This window comes from Centroberyx gerrardi, chromosome 13 (assembly GCF_048128805.1).
Source record: "Centroberyx gerrardi isolate f3 chromosome 13, fCenGer3.hap1.cur.20231027, whole genome shotgun sequence".
NCBI classification, from domain to species: Eukaryota; Metazoa; Chordata; class Actinopteri; order Beryciformes; family Berycidae; genus Centroberyx; species Centroberyx gerrardi.
This window is the reverse complement of record NC_136009.1, coordinates 6,713,866-6,734,234: the sequence shown is the minus strand read 5'-3', so window position 1 is coordinate 6,734,234 and position 20,369 is coordinate 6,713,866. Positions and strand designations below refer to the sequence as shown.

At 42.2% G+C, this 20,369-nt stretch overlaps 1 protein-coding gene across 8 annotated transcripts; it reads right to left on the bottom strand.

The window, feature by feature from the left end:
* Window positions 1-6,757: 6,757 nt before the first annotated feature.
* LOC139912682 (interferon-inducible GTPase 5-like) lies at window positions 6,758-16,405 on the bottom strand. 8 transcript variants are annotated; one of them, XM_078287755.1, is made up of 9 exons: window positions 13,251-13,324; window positions 13,045-13,163; window positions 12,825-12,938; window positions 12,512-12,626; window positions 12,255-12,360; window positions 11,944-12,008; window positions 11,730-11,854; window positions 8,965-9,527; window positions 6,758-7,623 (listed from the first exon to the last, which is right to left on the bottom strand). In XM_078287755.1, exons 8-9 carry the CDS (start codon window positions 9,518-9,520, stop codon window positions 6,986-6,988), a joined length of 1,194 nt encoding a protein of 397 aa, XP_078143881.1. In that variant the 5' UTR covers window positions 9,521-9,527; window positions 11,730-11,854; window positions 11,944-12,008; window positions 12,255-12,360; window positions 12,512-12,626; window positions 12,825-12,938; window positions 13,045-13,163; window positions 13,251-13,324; the 3' UTR covers window positions 6,758-6,985. The 8 variants fall into 8 exon arrangements, with proteins under 8 accessions (XP_078143881.1, XP_078143880.1, XP_078143882.1 ...); XM_078287754.1 differs by lacking the exon at window positions 13,251-13,324 and having other exon boundaries at window positions 13,045-13,170; XM_078287756.1 differs by lacking the exon at window positions 13,251-13,324 and having other exon boundaries at window positions 12,512-12,600; window positions 13,045-13,170.
* Window positions 16,406-20,369: the final 3,964 nt, after the last annotated feature.

The window sequence follows — 20,369 nt, the reverse complement described above, 5'->3', positions numbered from 1 at the left end:
TGGAGTTTGGCTGGCTGTCTAGTTGAAGTTACGACACCTCAGTGAGGACAGTACAATGAAAAAGCAGAGACTATCTGGAGTACAGTGAGCAACAGATAAACCTCCTCACATCTAAACATGGAACAAAAACAAGGTGACAACGCTTCAGTATCCAGTTCTAAGAGTGGCCGCACAACAGCCTCATCCGCCAGTGCAGCAGCAAGAGTCCGCACCAAGGCTGAAGCGGCGAAAGCACATGCTTCATGTGCCGAGGAGGCACAACTAAAAATGGAAAAGGCTCAAAAGGAAGCAGAACTGCAATTAGGAAAAGCTAAGTTAGAGGCTGAACTAGGAACACTAACTCTACAACCAGAGGCAGTTGCAGCTATAGCGCGAGCCGAGGCCTTAGAGGCAGCTGAAGAAATCGAGAAAGGGATGGTATTGGACAAGGCCAGACAGCCAGTGTCAGAAAGGGACGTTGCAGAGCGCACAAGTGAATACGTGGAATCACAGATTAAACTCTGCTCATCACACACATGCTCACCCTTTCCTCTCACCTCCCCATCTCTACCTGCTCCTGATGAAAGCCTCATCACATGGGGAACTCCTTTGGAAAATGACTCATGCCCACAACATGGCGGAATGTGACATCGGCCCCATCGTCAAGGAACTCTCTTATGGTCTCCAAGACAAGTGGATCTCCCAGGGCTCACGGTTTAAAGAGGAAAATGATGGCTGCTTTCCTCCATTCGACTTCTTCGCCAAGTTCATCTGCTACGAGGCACGTACCAGGAATGACCCCAGTTTCACTCTTCCAAGTAGCAGCAGCAGTGCAGTTGGGAAGCCAGACAGACCCACCTTCAAGAGCTCCAACACAAGGAACCCCATATCTGTCCACAAGACAGATGTTTCTTCAGTTAAGGACCCCAGCCTGGACGCCCCCATGAAGAAGAATGATGGGCCAGGGAAAAACTGTCCCATTCACAACAACAAGCCACACCCACTCAGGAAATGTAGGGGCTTTAGGGCAAAGACTCTTGAAAGAAGGGCCTTCCTCAAGGAGAATGGGATATGTTTCAAGTGCTGCGCCTCAATGACTCACTTGGCTAAGGACTGCAAAGCCACGGTGAAGTGTAGCGAGTGTGATAGCAGTCGCCATAACACAGCTATGCACCCAGGCCCAGAACCTCAAACTCCCAAGGCTTTTTCATCTTCATCAGACAATGGCAGGGAGGAAGAAGAAGACCCCTCTAACACACCAGCAGTCAACTCCCAATGCACTGATGTTTGTGGTGTAGGCCAAGCAGCTACGTCCTGCTCAAAGATTTGTCTGGTCAGAGTGTATCCTCAGGGTCAGCGTGACAAAGCCATCAGCATGTATGTCAAACTCAATGACCAGAGTAACCACTCATTGGCCAGGTCAGATTTCTTTGAGCTGTTCGACGTTCAGAGCCACCCATCCTCATACTCCTTAAGAACCTGTGCTGGTACCGTTGACATGTCTGGCAGAAGGGCAGAAGGCTTCCCGATTGAGTCACTTGACGGAAAGGTCAGTCTTGCTCTCCCTGCACTTATTGAGTGTAATGAAATATTCAATAATTGCTCTGAAATACCAACACCGAATGCAGCGCTCCACCATCCGCATCTGAGAAGTGTGGCAGTCCACATTCCAGAGCTTGACTCTGATGCTGAGATTCTCCTGTTGCTCGGAAGAGACATCGTCAGGGTGCATAAAGTCAGGCAGCAGGTTAACGGGCCACACAACGCACCTTTCGTTCAAAGATTGGATCTGGTGGGCGATGTGTGTTTGGGAAATGCACATAAGCCAGGTGTGAGCACATTCAAGACTAACATGTTGGAGAATAGCCGTCCTACTATCCTCACTCCCTGCGAAAGCTTCCTGCGGCTGAAAGAGAAAGTCTGTCACAGCGGGGAGCGACAAGACAACCTATCCAAGTCAAGGAGAGTCTCAGAGCTAACACTTGGACAAACAGTGTTCAACAGGACAAAGTCAGACAATAAACTTGCCCCGTCCATTGAAGACATAATCTTCCTAAAAACTATGGACGAGGAAGTCTACAGAAACGAGACACACAGTTGGGTTGCCCCTCTCCCATTTAGAGTGACTAGGCAGCGCTTACCCAACAATTGCCAGCAAGCACTCAATCGTCTCACCTCGCTACAACGCACACTGCACAGAAAGCCTGAAATGAGAGAGCAGTTCATCGGTTTCATGGGAAAGATTTTTGAGAACAACCATGCTGAGCCAGCACCACCGCTGAGAGAAGATGAAGAATGCTGGTACCTGCCAACTTTCAGAGTCTATCATCCACAAAAGCCTGGCCAAATCAGAGTCGTATTTGACTCTAGTGCCCAGCACTCTGGCGTCTCTCTGAACAATGTGCTCCTCACTGGCCCGGACCTCAATAACTCCCTTCTGGGAGTTTCAATCCGCCTCAGAAAGGAACAGGTTGCTATCCTCGCGGACATACAACAAATGTTCCATTGTTTTCTCGTCCTCGAAGACCATAGGAACTACCTGAGGTTCCTGTGGCACAGAGGCAATGATATGTCCAAGGATGTCATTGACTACAGGATGAGGGTCCATGTTTCCGGCAACAGCTCTTCGCCAGCTGTTGCAATCTATGGGCTAAGAAGGGCTGTCCGAGAGGGTGCACAAGAACATGAAGCCGACACTGTGCAGTTTGTGGAGCGCCATTTCTACGTGGACGATGGACTTTTGTCCCTACCTACCAAAGCTGAACTGTGTGTTTTCGGACGCATCTACAAAGGCTATTGGTCCTCTGGCATATCTGAGGGCCAAACACAAAGATGGACAGGTCGACGTGGGCTTTGTTATGGGAAAGGCGAAGCTTGCTCCCCTTTCTGAGCCTACCATTCCCAGGCTTGAGTTATGTGCCGTGGTATTAGCCGTTGAAATGGCAGAATTCATTCAGGATGAGCTGGATGTCAAGCTGGATGCTACCAAGTTCTACTGTGACAGTAAAGTAGTGCTTGGGTACATCTACAATGAGGCCAAGTGCTTCTATGTGTACGTGCACAATAGAGTCCAGCACATCCACCAGTCAACAAAGCCAGAACAGTGGTCCTGTGTTCGCACCGAGGATAATCCAGCTGACCACGCGACCAGATCTGTCCCTGCATCACATCTGGTGCAGACAACATGGCTAACTGGACCCGCTTTCCTGCACAGACCTCCTGCAGATGATCCAGCAGCAGAAAAGACCTTCGAGCTAGTTAGCCCAGAGAAAGACGCAGAGATTCGTCCACAAGTAAGCAGCTTTATTACCAAGATTCAAGAGAGAAACCTTACTCCTGAACGTTTCCAGCGTTTCTCTACCTTGAGCTCACTCATTAGAGCTGTGGCGTTTCTCATCCACATCGCCAGATCTCACAAACACTCCAACCAGCCTAACGGGTGTAAGGGGTGGCATCGTTGCAACCTACCTCATACTCCAGATGAGTTGCCTCAAGCCAAAGATGTCATCATTAGGGAAGCTCAGAGAGAAGCCTTCCCAGAATATTTCACGTTGTTTTCTCTTGGGAAAACTGTAGCCAAAGACAGTACTCTTCTGAAGCTCAGTCCTACCGTTGAGAACAATCTCATCTGCATCGGAGGCCGGCTGAAACACGCGCACTAGGACACAAGAAAAAAGGATCCCCTTATCCTCCCTAAGTACAGCCATGTCTCTGTGCTGCTTACACAGCACTACCATGACCAAGTGAAACATCAAGGCCGTCACCTTACGGAAGGAGCCATCAGAGCAGCAGGTTTGAGGATCATAGGGAGTAAGATGCTCATCAGCTCCATCCTACACAAATGTGTAACATGTCGAAGACACCGTGGAAAAATGGAGGAACAGCGTATGGCAGATCTACCTCCTGAGCGTCTTCGCACATGCCCACCCTTCACATATGTGTTTGGACCCTGGCCAGTCATCGCCAGACACACAAGAGGAGGCCAAGCGCAAAGCAAGCGATGGGCAGTGATGTTCAGCTGTATGAGTTTAAGGGCAGTCCACATTGGGATACTGGAATCTATGGACACCTCAAGCTGCATCAACGCGCTCAGGCGTTTTTTCGCAATCCGTGGACCTGCGAAACAGCTCAGATCTGAATGTAGCACAAATTTTGTGGACCCCGTGAGGAACTGGGACTAGAAAAGGAGCGGCAGAGCACTAGCGTGCAGAGCTACCTCAGTCAACAAAGCTGCACATGGGGGTTCAACCCCCCTCATGCTTTACATATGGGCGGATCATGGGAGTGCATGATCGGGGTGGCTCGAAGGATCCTCGACTCCATGCTGCTTCAGGAGAACACTCACCTTTGTCATGAAGTCTTGTGCACTTTTATGGCGGACGTTACAGCAATAATGAATGCGAGACCTCTCATCCCAGTCTCCACAGATCCTGACTCACCGTTCATACTAACACCTGCAATGATACTCACCCAGAAGATCGGAGTCCCACCAGACTCCTGGAGACAAAGTCGACAAAAGTGGACTGAAGCTCGCAGAAACCATGTCCGGGTGATGTTGTGCTGTTGAGAGACAGTCAACCTGCCCAAAACGAGTGGCCCATGGCTATGGTCACTTCTGTCTTCCCTGGAAAAGATGGAAGAGTCCGCAAAGTGGAGGTCAAGACCACAAACCAAGGCTCTGCGAGGATTTACCTGAGACCAGTCTCAGAAGTTGTTTTGCTTCTCCCTAAAGAGGACTCTTAATGTTGTGGTAATGTAGTTTCTCAGTAGTGACCTTACAAAGGTCAGGCGGGGAGTATTCTACCCTCCAGGCAATTTCTATATGTTGTCTATATTCTGTAAATATTTTCTGTTTTTTATTTGTAGTCTAGCACCTCCTGCTGTATTTTCACGGTAAATAATCGTGGTTTCGCATCACTTCCTGTTCAGACCGGAAGTAGGAAGTTTAGTGAGCATGTGGCCTAGTAGAAGGCTAGAATTTAATGTCAGGAGCTCTTGTTTTCCCAGCAGAGGCATTGCTTTTTCACTCCTGATTTATAACTACATGCACATTGAGTCTGGAATAAAATTCGGAGCTAGAACGCTACAATCTGACTCCCGTGTCGTTTGTATGGAGTTTGGCTGGCTGTCTAGTTGAAGTTACAACACCTCAGCGAGGACAGTACACACAGGAATAAGTAAGTATAGGCCATGATATTGCTGCGTAAAGCTGACTCTGCTTAGTGTTGCAAAACTGTATTATTTCATAAAATATTCCTCTTCCCCAGAGAAACTGATAAATCTGACAATAAAATCCATCTGTCTCTGCTGTGTGACCGATTAGTAAGCATAGATGGTATGCGTGTGTGTGTGTGTGTGTGTGTGTGTGTGTGTGTCTGCTTTTAGTTCTGAATGATGTCCACCAAAAATGTGATGAAACATGAGGAAAAGCTCAGGTCTGATGCTCTTATCCCATGATCTCATTTTACAGCCATAAATATGTATACAATGGTTTAACGTGTTTTATAATGTCTTGATTTTTTGTTCGCACATTCTTGATTTCTGATGTCTTTTAATCACAAAAGTATATTTTAAGTATTAGTTCTCTCTCTCTCTCTCTCTTGCTCACATACACACACACACACACACAAATATGTGTACATAGACTGCATGTGTGTACAGTATATGTACTGTATGTATGACGAATGCAAGAAAATTGAAATGGGATAATAATATGGGTTAGGGTTACAATAAAATGTAAAACATAGGTGATGTGTGTGAGTGTAGTTTAGAGAAAAAAGATAAACTGATTTATTCAAGATAGAAATATAATATAGCATATAATTATTGATTTATTCATTGATTCATTCATTCACTCATTCAATCACAACGTATATTCAAGCAGGGAGATCACACAGGGTCTTATTTACAGGTGGGGTTACTACATGTTTGAAATGATCAATTACTAAATCACTCAAGGCAAGTTGATCATGTCTTGTGGAGCAAATATGAATGTAAGATTTTAGTTTGAAGTCATTCTGATGGCTCTATCTAGTCTAAAACCTCTTTAGAGGGTTTAAACTGAACAGTAAAACTACAACAGTAAAAGTACAACCAGGGACTCATTCATCACTACTGCAATCAACATATGAAATGATTTAGCATCTACTACACCTGTACAAGAATTTTGTATTTGATTTGGCACTGATGAGCGTCCTTTTACTGCACTCTAATAAGCTATTGACTCCCCATCTAGTCTTATCGGTAGTGCATTATGGTAATTATTTTATGTGTTTTACTGTGTTTTGTGAGTTTTTTGGTCTGCAAACCAAATTGAATTGAATTTAATTTAATTGAGTTTAATTGAAATAATTTCTGGGTACTTTTAACAAGTTGTGACCTGCAGATTTGAAGTGGTGGATGAAGTTTGTAACAGGTTTGTCATGTAAGGAAGACACAGACAAGTAAAGTTTTGTAAATGAGTGTGAACCAGTGAATTTTGCAACAGGGATGCAATCTGAGTTTGTCAGAGAGAATGAGTAACACATCCTGGACAAGTGTACAGTGAACACTGAGTCTGCTGCCACTTTAAAATCTCAAAGTATGTAATGATACCAGATAACAGCTAGGTGGCAGTGAATGAAGTCATGACATTTACAAGAAATTTAATGTGTTTACAAGTCTTTCTGACTTATCTCTGACATGGAAAAATAGATGTGGGAACAAGTTTCATGTAGTGACAAAACAAATCTTTCAGTTCAATTTAATGCACAATTTATTAAATCAATCAAAAGCCATTGCTGCAACCAGATAAAGGTATTTCAAAAGATTGTAACTATCATATTGAAATGACATTGTACAGAACAAAGTGTTTGTTGAAAAGAGCAGCTAGATTAGAAATCATTTGTATACATAATGTAATGAAAAATCACACTGCACCATCACAAAAATGATTCTCAAGCTCTTTTGCATTGTGCTATGTTTTAACTGTGCTGCTGAATGTGATATTGTGATTCATGTGATGATATCACACTGAGGTGCTCAAACCCAGAGCCTTCTTCAGGACCTTCTGTGCATCCTCAGCAAGCATGTTCAAGCAAGTACTCAGAATGTTGTAGGTTGAGATATAGGAAGCTGTCATTGCTGCAACGGTACCAATCAGTGGAATGAATCTCAACCCTTCCTCTGCTGCCATTAATGCAAGTTCACCTGCAGACATGGATATTACCTTAATAATAAGCTCTTTGCTTATTTCTGTTGCAGCAAGGGGGGAAGTCATGACAGCTCTTATATCATTCAAAGGCAGATGTGTGCCATCAGCAAGTTTCTGCAGTGACTTGCTATCAAGACCAAACCCATTCTGATACTCTATGACGACATCAACCAGCATGGTTAAATCAGCAGCAATAGAAAGCCCAGGAATTGGTGCAGATGCTACAAGTGCAGATGAGAGACCATAGTATTTAATTTTGGAATGGAAAGCCTCTTTTTTCTTGTTGATGATCTCCAGGTTGATGGCGGGAATGGCGAACAGCAGAGCATTCCTCTTGTGTGCAGGAAGCTCTCTCTCCATGATCTCCTCTAAGAGTTGGAAGTCATACAGGTGGAGATCAAAACTGGAGATCAGGAAGACCTTAGGAGACTCCACACCCTGTTTTTGAAGACCTGTGTCACAAAAGGAATGTGATTTGATCAGTTCAACTTCAGACGATCACATTAAAATAAATCAGCTATGGTTTTTAAGTTTAAGTTATTTTTTCCAAGTTTAACTTTGAAGAGTTGTTGTGATCACAATGTTTGCTATGTGTATAACAGGTAATTATAATTCAGATAGTTGTGGTCCACTGTTCTGCAAAACAGTGTATTTTGTGGGAGAAGATTGTGGGGATAACAGGCCAATCAATTCTAAAAGTTGAAATTTTATTAAACTAAGTGCTGCGTGGATGATATGCATGTTGAATTGAAGGTTAGCTCCGAACAATTCAGAAAAGGTTTTCAGTCATATTTGAAGGGGCCACATTAAATTGCCAGATTTTGAGTTTGGAATGCTGTTCTCTCCATAAAAGAGAATGGTACATTGGTTCTATGATGGCATAAAGCAATTGTTTTGTTTCACCAGATGAGAAGAAATTGTTAATGATTAATTGTAGCCCCAAAACACGATCTGTCAATTTAATGCTAACTTGCTTATTGACAAATATTCAGACCTTGTAGAACATAACTTCAAGGAACAATAAGAGTTTTACTGCCCTATAGCACAAAATGACCATAATACTAGGTGTTGCAAAAGTAGGTAGGCTATACATTCTTATACACATTACTAGTACTCACTGTATCCTATTTCAAGTTACAGCTATTATCTATGGACTGTTCAATGTCAAATAATTTTGTTAAAAAGCATGACCATGAGTCTAACAGCCCTGCGACGTTGAATTTTGTGGAAGCGTCCCTGCCGGGAATCAAACTCTCCCTATTGAGAGTCTGCAATCTAACTCCCTGCGGCTACTTTTACCCACATGACCAGAAGTGGTGAACAGAGCGACCGACTGACCGACCGACAAGACATTGTGATCGAGCAACAATGACTAACATTATTCAGCTTTGTGTTTTATTATTATTAAAAGCTGTATACCTACTTTTGTACCTACATACTGTGTATCTGTGTATCTAACCTAACTCATAACCCCTCAAACCCCCAACCCCCCAGAAGGTAAAGATACTATGAAGGCCAAAAAGCCTCATTCTCAGTTTGAGATTGAGGCTTTTTTACCTTCATAGTCTCATCTATTTATAATACTCTCTCTGTTATGATGTTCTCTCCTTGTAAAAGACAGTGGAATGTATCGGGGCTAGAGAGACATTATATGTGATTAAAGCCCTGACGTGAATGGAGGAGATTGTTCTTTTGTATTGTATAGGGATTGGTCTGTTTTCAACAGTGGATATCCAGTAATTCAAATAAAATACACTCTCATCAGATAAGAAATCATTATAAAAGATGCTAACCTTGAACACAGTTTTGCCTGATACGTTCAAGAGTCTTCTCTTTGTTGAACTCCCTCTGACTTCTTTCCTCATCACGTAAATTGTGGTCAATCTTTGAGCGAACAAAGTAGAACTTCTTCCCCATCTTCTGAATCTCCTGAGCAAGCTTCACATCATTTTCTCTGAAGCGATCAGCTGAGATGATGATGAAGAAATCAAACTTTTCAAATCCAACATGCTCCAGGTACTTGCTAGCAGGAAAATTGGTGGTGCCAATCCCAGGGAGATCCCACAAGGTAACTTTTGGGTAGTTTGGATGGGGGTATGCCGTAACCTCCATGGTGGTTTCTACACAACCAGTAGGAGCAGCGCTCTCATCCTTGTTGTCTACGCCTCTGAAGGCATTAACAAAGGTAGATTTACCAGAGCCTGACTCGCCTGTGATGGCAATGTTTAATGGAATATTATCCTGCTTTTCCAAATACTCTTGGACCTTTGCAGCAGCTGAGGCTGCATCATTGTTCTTCAGCGCTTCTGCAATCTCTTCATTTAGTTCATGATCATATGGATTATCCATGGCGATCCTTGAAAATTGGAGAAAAACAGATGTGAAAACCATTGCATTATTTTCTTGTGTGGAATAACAGAATGTATAAGCACACTATCATCTAACATTATGCACATGCAAATGAGGATAGTGACTGTATTTATTTTCCAAAAATAAAATGATAAAATTAGATATGTTATCAGTTATAGATTAACTCGTAAGTAACAACGTTACACATTATGGAAGAATTTTTGAATTAACTTTTCACACTTTATTTGGTGCCGATTTGTGAATACACACAGTCAGCATTGGTTAGCCTAGAGTCTACAGTAGAGTGTAATAGACTGCTCTGACCTGGTCACTTGATATAAATCAATGGATTTGAATTAAGACCCTGTATATACTAAACTGACATTAGAGGGACAGCTCTACCTCTCAACATTGTCTACTCTATGCAGCCATAACCACACCATGTCCAGAGAAAGCTTTCTAGATACTGGTGTACTGTGGTGCTGAAGGCAGATGCTTTGGACATACAGAGATAATCAGTGATGAAGTTCTAAATAAAAAGATGGGTAAACTAGTCTCACCTCCAGTCAGTGATCATCATAAGGCACCAAAACCAGAAATGTAAACAAAAATCAATGATATTTTCAGAAATGCATTAATTAATGGCCTATTTTCCCTTAAAACACCCTATCTTCATATAACTTACAGTACACCAGTTTGATAGTACTTACTAAGATGTATATTATGAATTCAGTTGATAAAGATTGATATCAGCCTAAAAAGGAAGGTAAAGCCTATTCCACAAATAAGAAGGTAGGTAAACTCAGTTTAGGTGTGTTGACCTCCACTGCATCACTGCAGATAATATTAAGAGGCTGTTGGAACCTCTATACCTTATTGATACAGTAAAAATCAAGAGTGTTACACTGAACAGAACTATGGTAATAAGCCCAGGAGAGAAAGTGACCCCAGCTCTCCAGAGAAGACAGTCAGAGAGATAAAAAATCAACCTGTTGTTAATAATCAGCACCTACTCCCTCTGAAGTCTTCCTGATGTAGAAATGAATGAAACTGGAACAAAGATCTTGCCTTTTCAGCGGTAACACTCTCCTGTAGATTTATGACTTACACCATAAACTTAATTACAATAAAGGTTGGGCTGCTCAGCTACAGGAAAATATTAAAGTCTTCTTCTACACTTCAGCTTGTTGTCTAAGCCACTGAGGCAATAAGAAATGGGTAGGGAAGTTTTGCAAACTCATATTTGTGCTGGAACATGGGCTCAGCCTTCTGAGTGTGTAATTTCCTCATATGGGCCACTGTAGCTTATATTAAGTTGTTTTTTTGTCCCTCCTAAAACAAACACAAAGTTTCAGGACATTGTATGTATTTAGGACGTTGCCGGTTTCTTTGTTTGCCTATTGTGGTTTCTTGGTTTCGTTTGAATTTCATATGATCTTGTGACTAGCCATTGTTTCTACCCATCGATTTCAATGATGAGAACTCTGCATGTCTGTGACAAAGTGGGTATGACCGCATCATTTGTCACTGTGAACATTATTTCTTTATACATAACTTAAGCCCATTGTCTCTACATGTTTGTTAATTCTCATATCACGTATTGAGTTGACCGGTGTTACAGTTTAACTCGTTTCTAGATTAACTGGTGACCGTAGCTTGAATGCGTCAGTGGTTACTCGGAGCGACGGCAGATGTTGCAACCAGGAAGAGAAACTTTAGCTGACCTCACGAATGCCTTAATAATATCTGTGCCAATTGTAACTGTCATTTCAATAAATATTCATCTGATTGTGATGTCGATCTGTAAGTTCTTTAATGCAGCTGAGCTCGTGACAGTCATCAAGCGCATTTTGAATGTTTCCCAGAAAAGAAAGAGAAAAAAAAAAAACACCCCACACGGGATTCGACATCACGGACAAAATATCTCATAGCTTACTTATAGTTGTCACGGAACAGTTTACATACACCACAGAGACCAAACAAATATTATATGGCAATATATATGTAAAAAATAATAATAATTGAGTACATTTATATAGCGCTTTTCTAAGCACTCAAAGCGCTTCACAAATCCAAAACAAAACAAAAAAACAGCCAGCTGCAACAAATGATCTGAAAAAGAAAATGTGCACATAAAAAAAAAAAAAAAATTCATACAGTAACCCACTCTTCAGGGCAAAGGTGCATACAGCAAAGAATCATGTATTACCTAGGGCATTAGACAATGTTTAAATGATGCAGAGCAGGGCATGCAGGACACATATAGTCCTGCTCCACTGGAGGCCTTCCCACACAGACCCAGTGGTACCAGCGGCCACATGTTGAACATGCAATCTGAAAGAAATGAAATCATAACTAATTTGGACATTGTATTTAATGACAATGGTTTCTTTTTTTACAAAGCAGTGTAAATGTTGTTTTACCCAATCAACGTGGCCCTCTCCAGTGTCTCTCTCACCACATGCACGGCATAGTTCCGTCAAGGCATCTGTTAAAGACATGTCAATTGAACTTACAGTGTAGTCAATAGTTAAATGTAAGATAAACAGTTTAATACCTACCTGAATTATTAATTAAAGTTTGGGCCATTTCTGCCCTCATTCCGTTGACCCCCTCCAGGTCAACAGGAAAACCCATTGGCTCTCCTTTAGGAACCAGCTCTGCCACCTTGAATAAAGCTTGGTGTCACTTCTTTACTCTTTGGACTGAGAGATGGATAGACTGACAAACTTACTTTACAGGCGAGCACCCCACACGATGTGGTGTCCTGCTGGCGGGGATGAGCCAAGGTGGAACATGTCCATCTGGACACATGGACATTTTTCCTCCTCATGAAGGCCCTACAGAGGAATTATTGAATGTTGAATGTTTATGTACCTAGAAACTTGTTTTCATATGAGTTTGATTTTACAAATGCAATCATCCATTGATGGCATCTGAAAACCAATAAAATCAAATGTACTTCAGAAGTAGTATCTTAGATTTGCTTACCTTGTTGAATCTGTACATTTTTTTATTTGGTCAGAAGTGGCTCCAAATGGGTCGACAAAAATGGCCCTTCTTTCTTTTGGATACATAGCCTTTAACAACAGCGAATAGTTGAGTCCTTAAATATGCATGGTGCATGGTAAATATAATTGCTAACATTTGAACAAAAGTGCACTTACAGTGTCTGTCTTTGCAGACAGCTCCAATGAGGATGTCATAGTCTGTTACATCAATCTACAAGCAATCATTCCAGTAGTTAAATGGGATGCACATTCCAAATAATATCCTTTAGAAGGAGCAGTGTGGTGATCCTTACCTTTCTCATCCCCCTGGAAGTGCCGTTCCATATGGCTGTCATTTCAAAGGTGTCAACAACATGCACCCTTGCATTGCTGCCTCTCGCCAGCCATGTGAAATAGGCATTCAAGATCTGCACATATAAAACGATTAACTGTAACATTCTGTCACTTATAATTCAATTAGTCAAAATATGAAGTAAGGCTATCAAAAGCTTAAAATCAATACAAATGCAATACCTCACTCTCCAATTCCTTCTCAGGGGCAAGGCTCTGGAGGTCTGCAGTGAAGACCTTGTAGGGACCCATCTTTGCCCATACGACTTTGCCCTTTGCCCCATTCCAAATTTCTTCGATCACTGGAAAGTGCAACCATTTAAGTCTTTTGCATAGAGTAGAATGTCAACATGGAATATGTTTGTGACATTACTGTAAGCTTTAAATACCATTGCTGTCACTGGGGTGTGTGACATGACTCTCTGTTAGGAGAGGCAATGTGGCTGTTGCAGGAGAGTGGATGGTGGGAGGGGTGCTGGCAGCATCAGGGTGGTTTTCTGGGTGGCTGAGTGAGAGACCGGGGGGGGGGGGGGGGGGGGGGGCAGGAACACGGAATGGAGAGGCCAGAGGAGAGGACCCTTCAAATCTTCTCAGCTTTGCTGGAATCCTCTCCTCTGGCTCTATGAAGTGAGTCAGCTGGCCCTATGTTTGCTGTAGTAGTTGCATTTGAGGAGCCTCTCAGGGTTGCCATTTTCCCATCAAGGCTCACCACAGTGAATGGCCCCAGCATGTCACTGGCCATTTTTCCTCCCTTCCGCTGCTGTTCTCTAATGTTCTTCCTGAGAACAATGTCCCCAGGTGTGAAGTTGTCGTCTTCACCCGTTGCCTCCTTTCTGCGCCTTATTTTCTGCTGTGACCTGGCGACATTTGCCTTCACCTCAGCATATGTGTTGTTTTGGGATTTGAGGCCCTCAAAAACCACCTCCTCCTTTGCCATGGTCTCAATCTTTTCTGCTGAGATCTACAAGTACAAAAGTACTAATGTTAATAAATGAAGTCAGCCAAATTACCATGACTGCCATCTGTAAACCCCAGAAACAATTAGAGCCTCTTACTGCATATTCCATTGGCACCTGAGACGGGTATCTTGCCTCCCTGCCAAACATTAGGAAATATGGGCTGTACTTCGTAGTCAGCTGTTTCTTTGTCCGGAGACCGAACATGACTGGGGCAAGATACTCATCCCACTTCTTGGGGTAATCCCTCGCTAGCTTGTTGAGGGACCTGAAATATTCCATACATGAACATTAATATAGGTCATTTGATGTTGCAAAATTAACTCATTAGCATTCATGATATCCATGTGGGTAGATTTAGGTGTAGATTTGAGCAAGGTTTTACTTACCTTTGGATGGTGCCATTGAGCTTTTCCACAAGACCATTTGTTTGCGGATGGTACGGTGAACAAAAGCTCCTCTGGATGCCCAGCCGTTCACAGAGTTGACGGTTCACCTTCCATTTGTTCATTGTAGTGAAAAAAAAAGTCAGCGTGGATATGTCATACTAGGATATGATGAATGTTGTTTATTTAAAATGTACCTTATTTTTGAACTCTGTGCCCTGGTCTGTAAGCAGTCTTTGAGGTGCACCAAATTTGTATACAAAATCAAGAATGCAAGTGGTGACCTCCTCTGCTGACTTACTTTTTAGAGGGTAGGCCTCAGCCCATTTTGTGAAATAATCAACCATTACGCAAATGTACTGGTTACCACCCTCAGTGACTGTCAATTTGACCAGGTCCATCCCCACAAGCTCAAATGGCTCTGTGATCTGAAAGAGATAATTAGATGAGCATGAGGTATGACTCAATATTGAGTGTTGGCAAGAACACTTAGTAAAACAAATGAACTCACCTCTATTGGGTTGTACTGACTTTTCTCCTTGAGATTTGCTCGCTTGGATTGGCAATCTGGGCATTGAGCAATCTAAAAAAAGGAATGCCCACAAATTTATCATCACAGGCCTTGTGCTTCCTTACACACATGATGGTGATTGAACTTCATACAGTTCATCATAATCCCAAATACAGATTCCATTCTACTAGGTTTTATTTTGTGCATGTGAAATTTTGGGGTAGATTGAATTCCCCTGTTAACTTACCCATTTGCGGATGTCAGCTTCCATACCAGGCCAGTAGTATCTGCTGATTATGGCATGGTGGGTTTTTTCAACACCACAGTGTGCCCCAAAACTACTGGAATGGAATTCCTTGAATACTGCATCTGCCTCCTTGGCAGTTGAAACCACCTTAACCAGGTGCTCCTCTTTATTTTGTTTTCTACGACAGATTTAGTAAAGCTCTCCATCTGGTGAGGATCGAGCTCATGAACTGTTGAGCACAGATTGGGCTAACACTACAATTACAGGATATTGTAGGATTATATTTACCCTTCATTGTGAAGTTTGTTCTCTTCTTTTGATAACATATCTCTGTTGTTTGGAGATTCCCTGAGGGAATCTATTATGGACTTTGTAGTCCATCAATTCTCTCACAATCACAGTATCCATTTTTGTTTGACAATCCCAGATAAGTTACTCCTTCTTTCAACACGGTTCTGAATTCTGCTCCAATTTATATACCATAGACTTCCAGGTGATTGGATGAAGACCGAGACATTTTGACGTATGACCATTGAGAAATTGGGGTGTATTTGTTTTTTTCTGCGTCTTTTTTGTTGAATTATTTTCTTCACAAATTTAACATAGCCTAATGAAACTTTCATTTTGTCATTACAAACGTTACACCGTGGATTGAATTATAAAGTACAGTAGGCTACTGTTCTCTGAAACGAATCTCTAAATGATAGTGCATTAGTTGGAAAAGCGCTGCAACGCTATACTGTGCATGGTCACAAGTTAATCTGGCTGTATTGTTCAAACCAGGAAACCCTTGTATCGTGTCGGCTGTTGAGTTGTAGATGTAAGTCTATATAATACCTGTCCCGGATAGTACAGGGGCATTACAACAGGTAACTCGCGTCACGTATCTACATTTTTTTGTCTGCGATATCGAATCCCGTGTGGGGTGTTTTCTTTTTTTCTCTTTCTTTTCTGGGAAACATTCAAAATGCGGTTGATGACTGTCACGAGCTCAGCTGCATTAAAGAACTTACAGATCGACATCACAATCAGATGAATATTTATTGAAATGACAGTTACAATTGGCACAGATATTATTAAGTTTCCTAAAGTTTCTCTTCCTGGTTGCAACATCTGCCATCGCTCCGACTAACCACTGACGCATTCAAGCGACGGTCACCAGTTAATCTAGAAACGAGTTAAACTGTAACACCGGTAACTTCACTGTGTAATGCAAACGCACATAACTATCCCGGGTCTGTTTGTGTTTAGCATTATATTTTGTTGAGATTTCCAAATTGCATATTTTCGGTTTAACACAGTAATGACCGACAAACAGTGTTACTATTTCATTTACCTTTATTGTTTTGGTTACAGGATTTTCAGAATTGTATAGTTACGTTTTCTTTGTTCACAGAAGTACTCTTACCTGCCGCGGGAAACGAGTGTTTGGGAGGGGGCCGCCCTGCAGTTGCGTCTATTGTGTGGTTGATGACGTCAGCGAAGATGTCATGGCCTATTCCATGTCGGAGGGGGGTTCTTACTGTGCTAATGTTATTGTTATTCTTTTGCTGTGCGAGATCGCGGGTATTTACTGTAGGCTATGTGATTTGGTGATGCATTCAGGTACAGTAGGAAATTGGAGATGCTAGTAGGCTGTGTGTGTGTGTGTGTGTGTGTGTGTGTGTGTGTGTGTGTGTGTGTGTGTGTGTGTGTGTGTGTGTGTGCACTACAATTGCTATCTTGACAGTTCATGAAGAAAAGACTACATGTGTAGAAACAAACACTATGACATGGACAGAAGACATACAACAACTAGACTCAACGATAAATCTTCCTATGGTGATATAAATTCTGGGTGCTTTTAACAAGTTGTGACCTGCAGATTAGTAGTGGATAAGGTTTGAAACAGGCTTTGTCATGTAAAAAAGAAACAGACCAAGTAAAGTTTTGTAAATCATGTGAACCAGTGAATTTTGCAAAAGGGATACAAAGCAGACCAGTTCAGCCCAGTTCAATCTGAGTTTGGCAGAAGAGAATGAGTTTTTTCAAAAGCTAAAAGCATAGAGTGTACACAGAGTTCACTTGCACTTTAAAACAGGTAGTGCAGGAAGTGATCCCATTTACAAAAAATTCAATGTGTTTGCAGAACCTTCTGGCTTATTTGTGGCATGGAGTAGACGTGGGAACAAACTGGGTTTCATTTAATGAAAAACCATTCTGTGCTTTTCGTTTCATGTTAAACTGTCGACTCCTTCATCAGTTCAGTTTTATCCTCTAATGCAACAACTCTTTTCTTGATTAAATGTTTGCTGCTCTTTTCTTTGGTTATACGAGACAAGAATGACACATTTCTGCAAAGTTGTTGAAACCTTGATGCTTCAAAGTGCATCAAGCTCAGCCATTTTAACCTCTGAAAAGAAAACCTACACTAAAAGTAATATTGCTTACTGGCTGGGATCATCATTTATCATCATTTATCATCAGGTATAAGGTTAACCAAGAAAATGAAAAAAAAAAAAGCAGAAAAGCCTAAACAACACCTATAATAAAAAATAGATTTTCAGGCCATGATTTATGGCATCAAGGACACAAGACAGACTTTGCTCCCTTGTTTTGGTTAATTTGTCTCAACATGTTCCCATAATTTAATGAAATTGTCAAGTTTCAAACTCATTTCTGCATTGATTAAAGTGGTGTAGTTTGATTTCATTCTGTTGAATGAATATAGCCTGCCAAGTGTTTCACAACTAGGTATACAACATTATTAATACTCACTATATTATTAAATATTCTTCCTGTTTCCTGGTACACCTGTTATTTACAGATTATTAAATGTTGAATTATTTTGTTAAAATGACATAAGTTCAAAATGCCTAAAACTATACAGCTTTATTATTATTATTAAAAATTGTATATCTACTTTTGAAACACACTGTGTTTAGTGATGCTGACTTCAATATAAAGCATAGTAGCGTATCATTTGCCAAAGAATAAGTAATAACATTCATTATCAATGTGATGATAATGAGTGAAACCAAGGCCCTGATCTATTTATGCTGCTTTATTAAAGGATCATTACAGCAGTAACATCCACCGTGTGCCACATGTTTTGTCTCATGATGCGATCAACATAGGTGGGGGGTCAAAGGTCATGCTTCAAATTTTTGGCGAACAAGCTTTATTTTGCCGTCTCTTCATGCATTCTGACACATTATCTTGCTCTTATCAATATAATATATCATCCAAGAGAAAAGATATGGGACTAGATGATTATAACACATATTTGTTATATTCATGAGAGTGAATAAGGGTCTGAGTTACTACAGCAGCTTCTGCCACAGAGCTTAGAGAGCCATTCTGAAGTCACAATCAACATGGAATACATGACATCTACGGTCCAGTCCGCAAACACACACACACACACACTCGCTTTCTCACAAGCAAACTTCTAAAGACACAAGTGCAAGAATTTACTACCTACCAACTACTACCTGCTACCAACTATCTGAAATATTAAGATGGAAAACCCACCGCAACAGACTCTACATCTAGGTAAGCACATATATTTGTGTAATTTGAGGTTACAGATAGATAAGATACATGAGTCATATTCATGTGAACAGAATTGACCTGCTGATCTGACTGTATGTTTGCTCCTACCAGATTGGTTTCTCCTGACTGAAGGAGACGTTGTTGAGATCAGAGTTGTTCATGGTAAGAACATCCTTCATACACACAAATGATGTTTTCTGTCTCCCCAAGACGGCTTTTGTCAACACAAAACTTGAAAAGAAGCGTTTCTGATGTGCAAGTGACACAGTTTCCGGTCTGATCCTCGTAGGTCCGTGGCTCCTCATGCCCCTGGATGGTCGAGAGGTTTCTGTTGTTGCTGCAGGGCCCGCCCCGTTCCTCGTCCCGCCATACGTGGCACGAAATGCCCCAGGTGGCGGCAATGCTCCAGCTGCACCTGCTGCTCCGGCTGCACCTGCTGCACCTGCTGCTCCGGCTGCACCTGCTGCTCCGGCTGCACCTGCTGCACCTGCTGCTCCTGCTGCTCCGGCTGCACCTGCTGCACCTGCTGCTCCTGCTGCTCCGGCTGCACCTGCTGCTCCGGCTGCTCCTGCTGCTCCGGCTGCACCTGCTGCTCCGGCTGCACCTGCTGCACCTCCTGCTCCGGCTGCCGACAATGAAGACGAGGAAGCCGACGAGGGTCGAAGGCCTCAGGTCTCGTCCCGCAGCTCCAGCCCCGGCCTCTCTTCCCCTCACGGCCAGTCCGGGAGGAGGAGAAGAAGAGAGGAGGAGGAGGACTGCGACTCCGGCCCAGAACCGGCTGCAAAGAGTCGCCGAGCGTCTGCAGGACAGGAGTCCGAGAGCGATGCTGAGGCCTCGAGGAAGAGGAGGAGAGAGGAGGAGGAAGAGGAGGAGGAGGAGGAGGAGGACTCTAAGAGATTCAGGTGGTGGGAGGACCTGAGTGAGGCCTCGGACTCCGACAGCGACACTGATGACGACATCTGAGCTGACTTTGTCTGTTATCCCAGTCCTGAAAATAAAGCTTATTGCTTCTTTAAATTTCAAGGAGCTGTCAAGTTGTTCTTTAAATAGAAATCAAAATCATTCACCTGCCTCCTTACATTTGACTTGTATATGATTGAAATGAAAATGAGATCATATGAGACAAATCACTAGTGTGGTCAGGTTGCAGCCTCAGCCTGATTTATTAAATAAAACTTTTTCCCAATAATTTACGGCAGTGGTTCTCAACACGGGGTCCGGGGACCACCAGGGGTCCTTGAGGGGGTTCCAGGGGGTCCCTAGCAAACTGATGAATTGTTAAACTTCAGCATTATTTCATTAACAAGAAGTTAACACTATGAGAGAATGTAAAGGAATGACTGTTTTGATCAAAGTTTCCCTGTTATCTCTCTACCTACAATACAGATAGTCATGGAATTCTGGACAAAATCATATCTAGCAATAAAAATATTCTCAGATTTGGGTCTGAGAGACAAAATTTCATCAAATGGGGGTCCCTAATGTGGACTAAATTAGGGGTCCTGGATATGAAAAACATTGAGAATCACTGATTTATAGTATATTTCACATGAATATATTTGAAGAGTATCTATAAGGACATTGTTGAATGTAAAGGAAAGCCTACTTCTGGCCAGCTGTGTTAATGTTCAAAGACTAGTTCCCATCAGTGTAGACAGGCGGATGTTTCCCATGACAACAAGAAACAGCCATGTGGTAACAAAAGATTCACTTTATTAAATGGATATGTACAGCACATTCCTGCATCAAAACAGCAAGTCATTATCTCTTCATATTGAGGAATCTGGAGTTTGGTATCTTTTCATTTTCAAAAGACAACAGAGATACAACAGGTGTGCTTCAAATCCCAATATGTTAAAACCTCCCGTTATTGC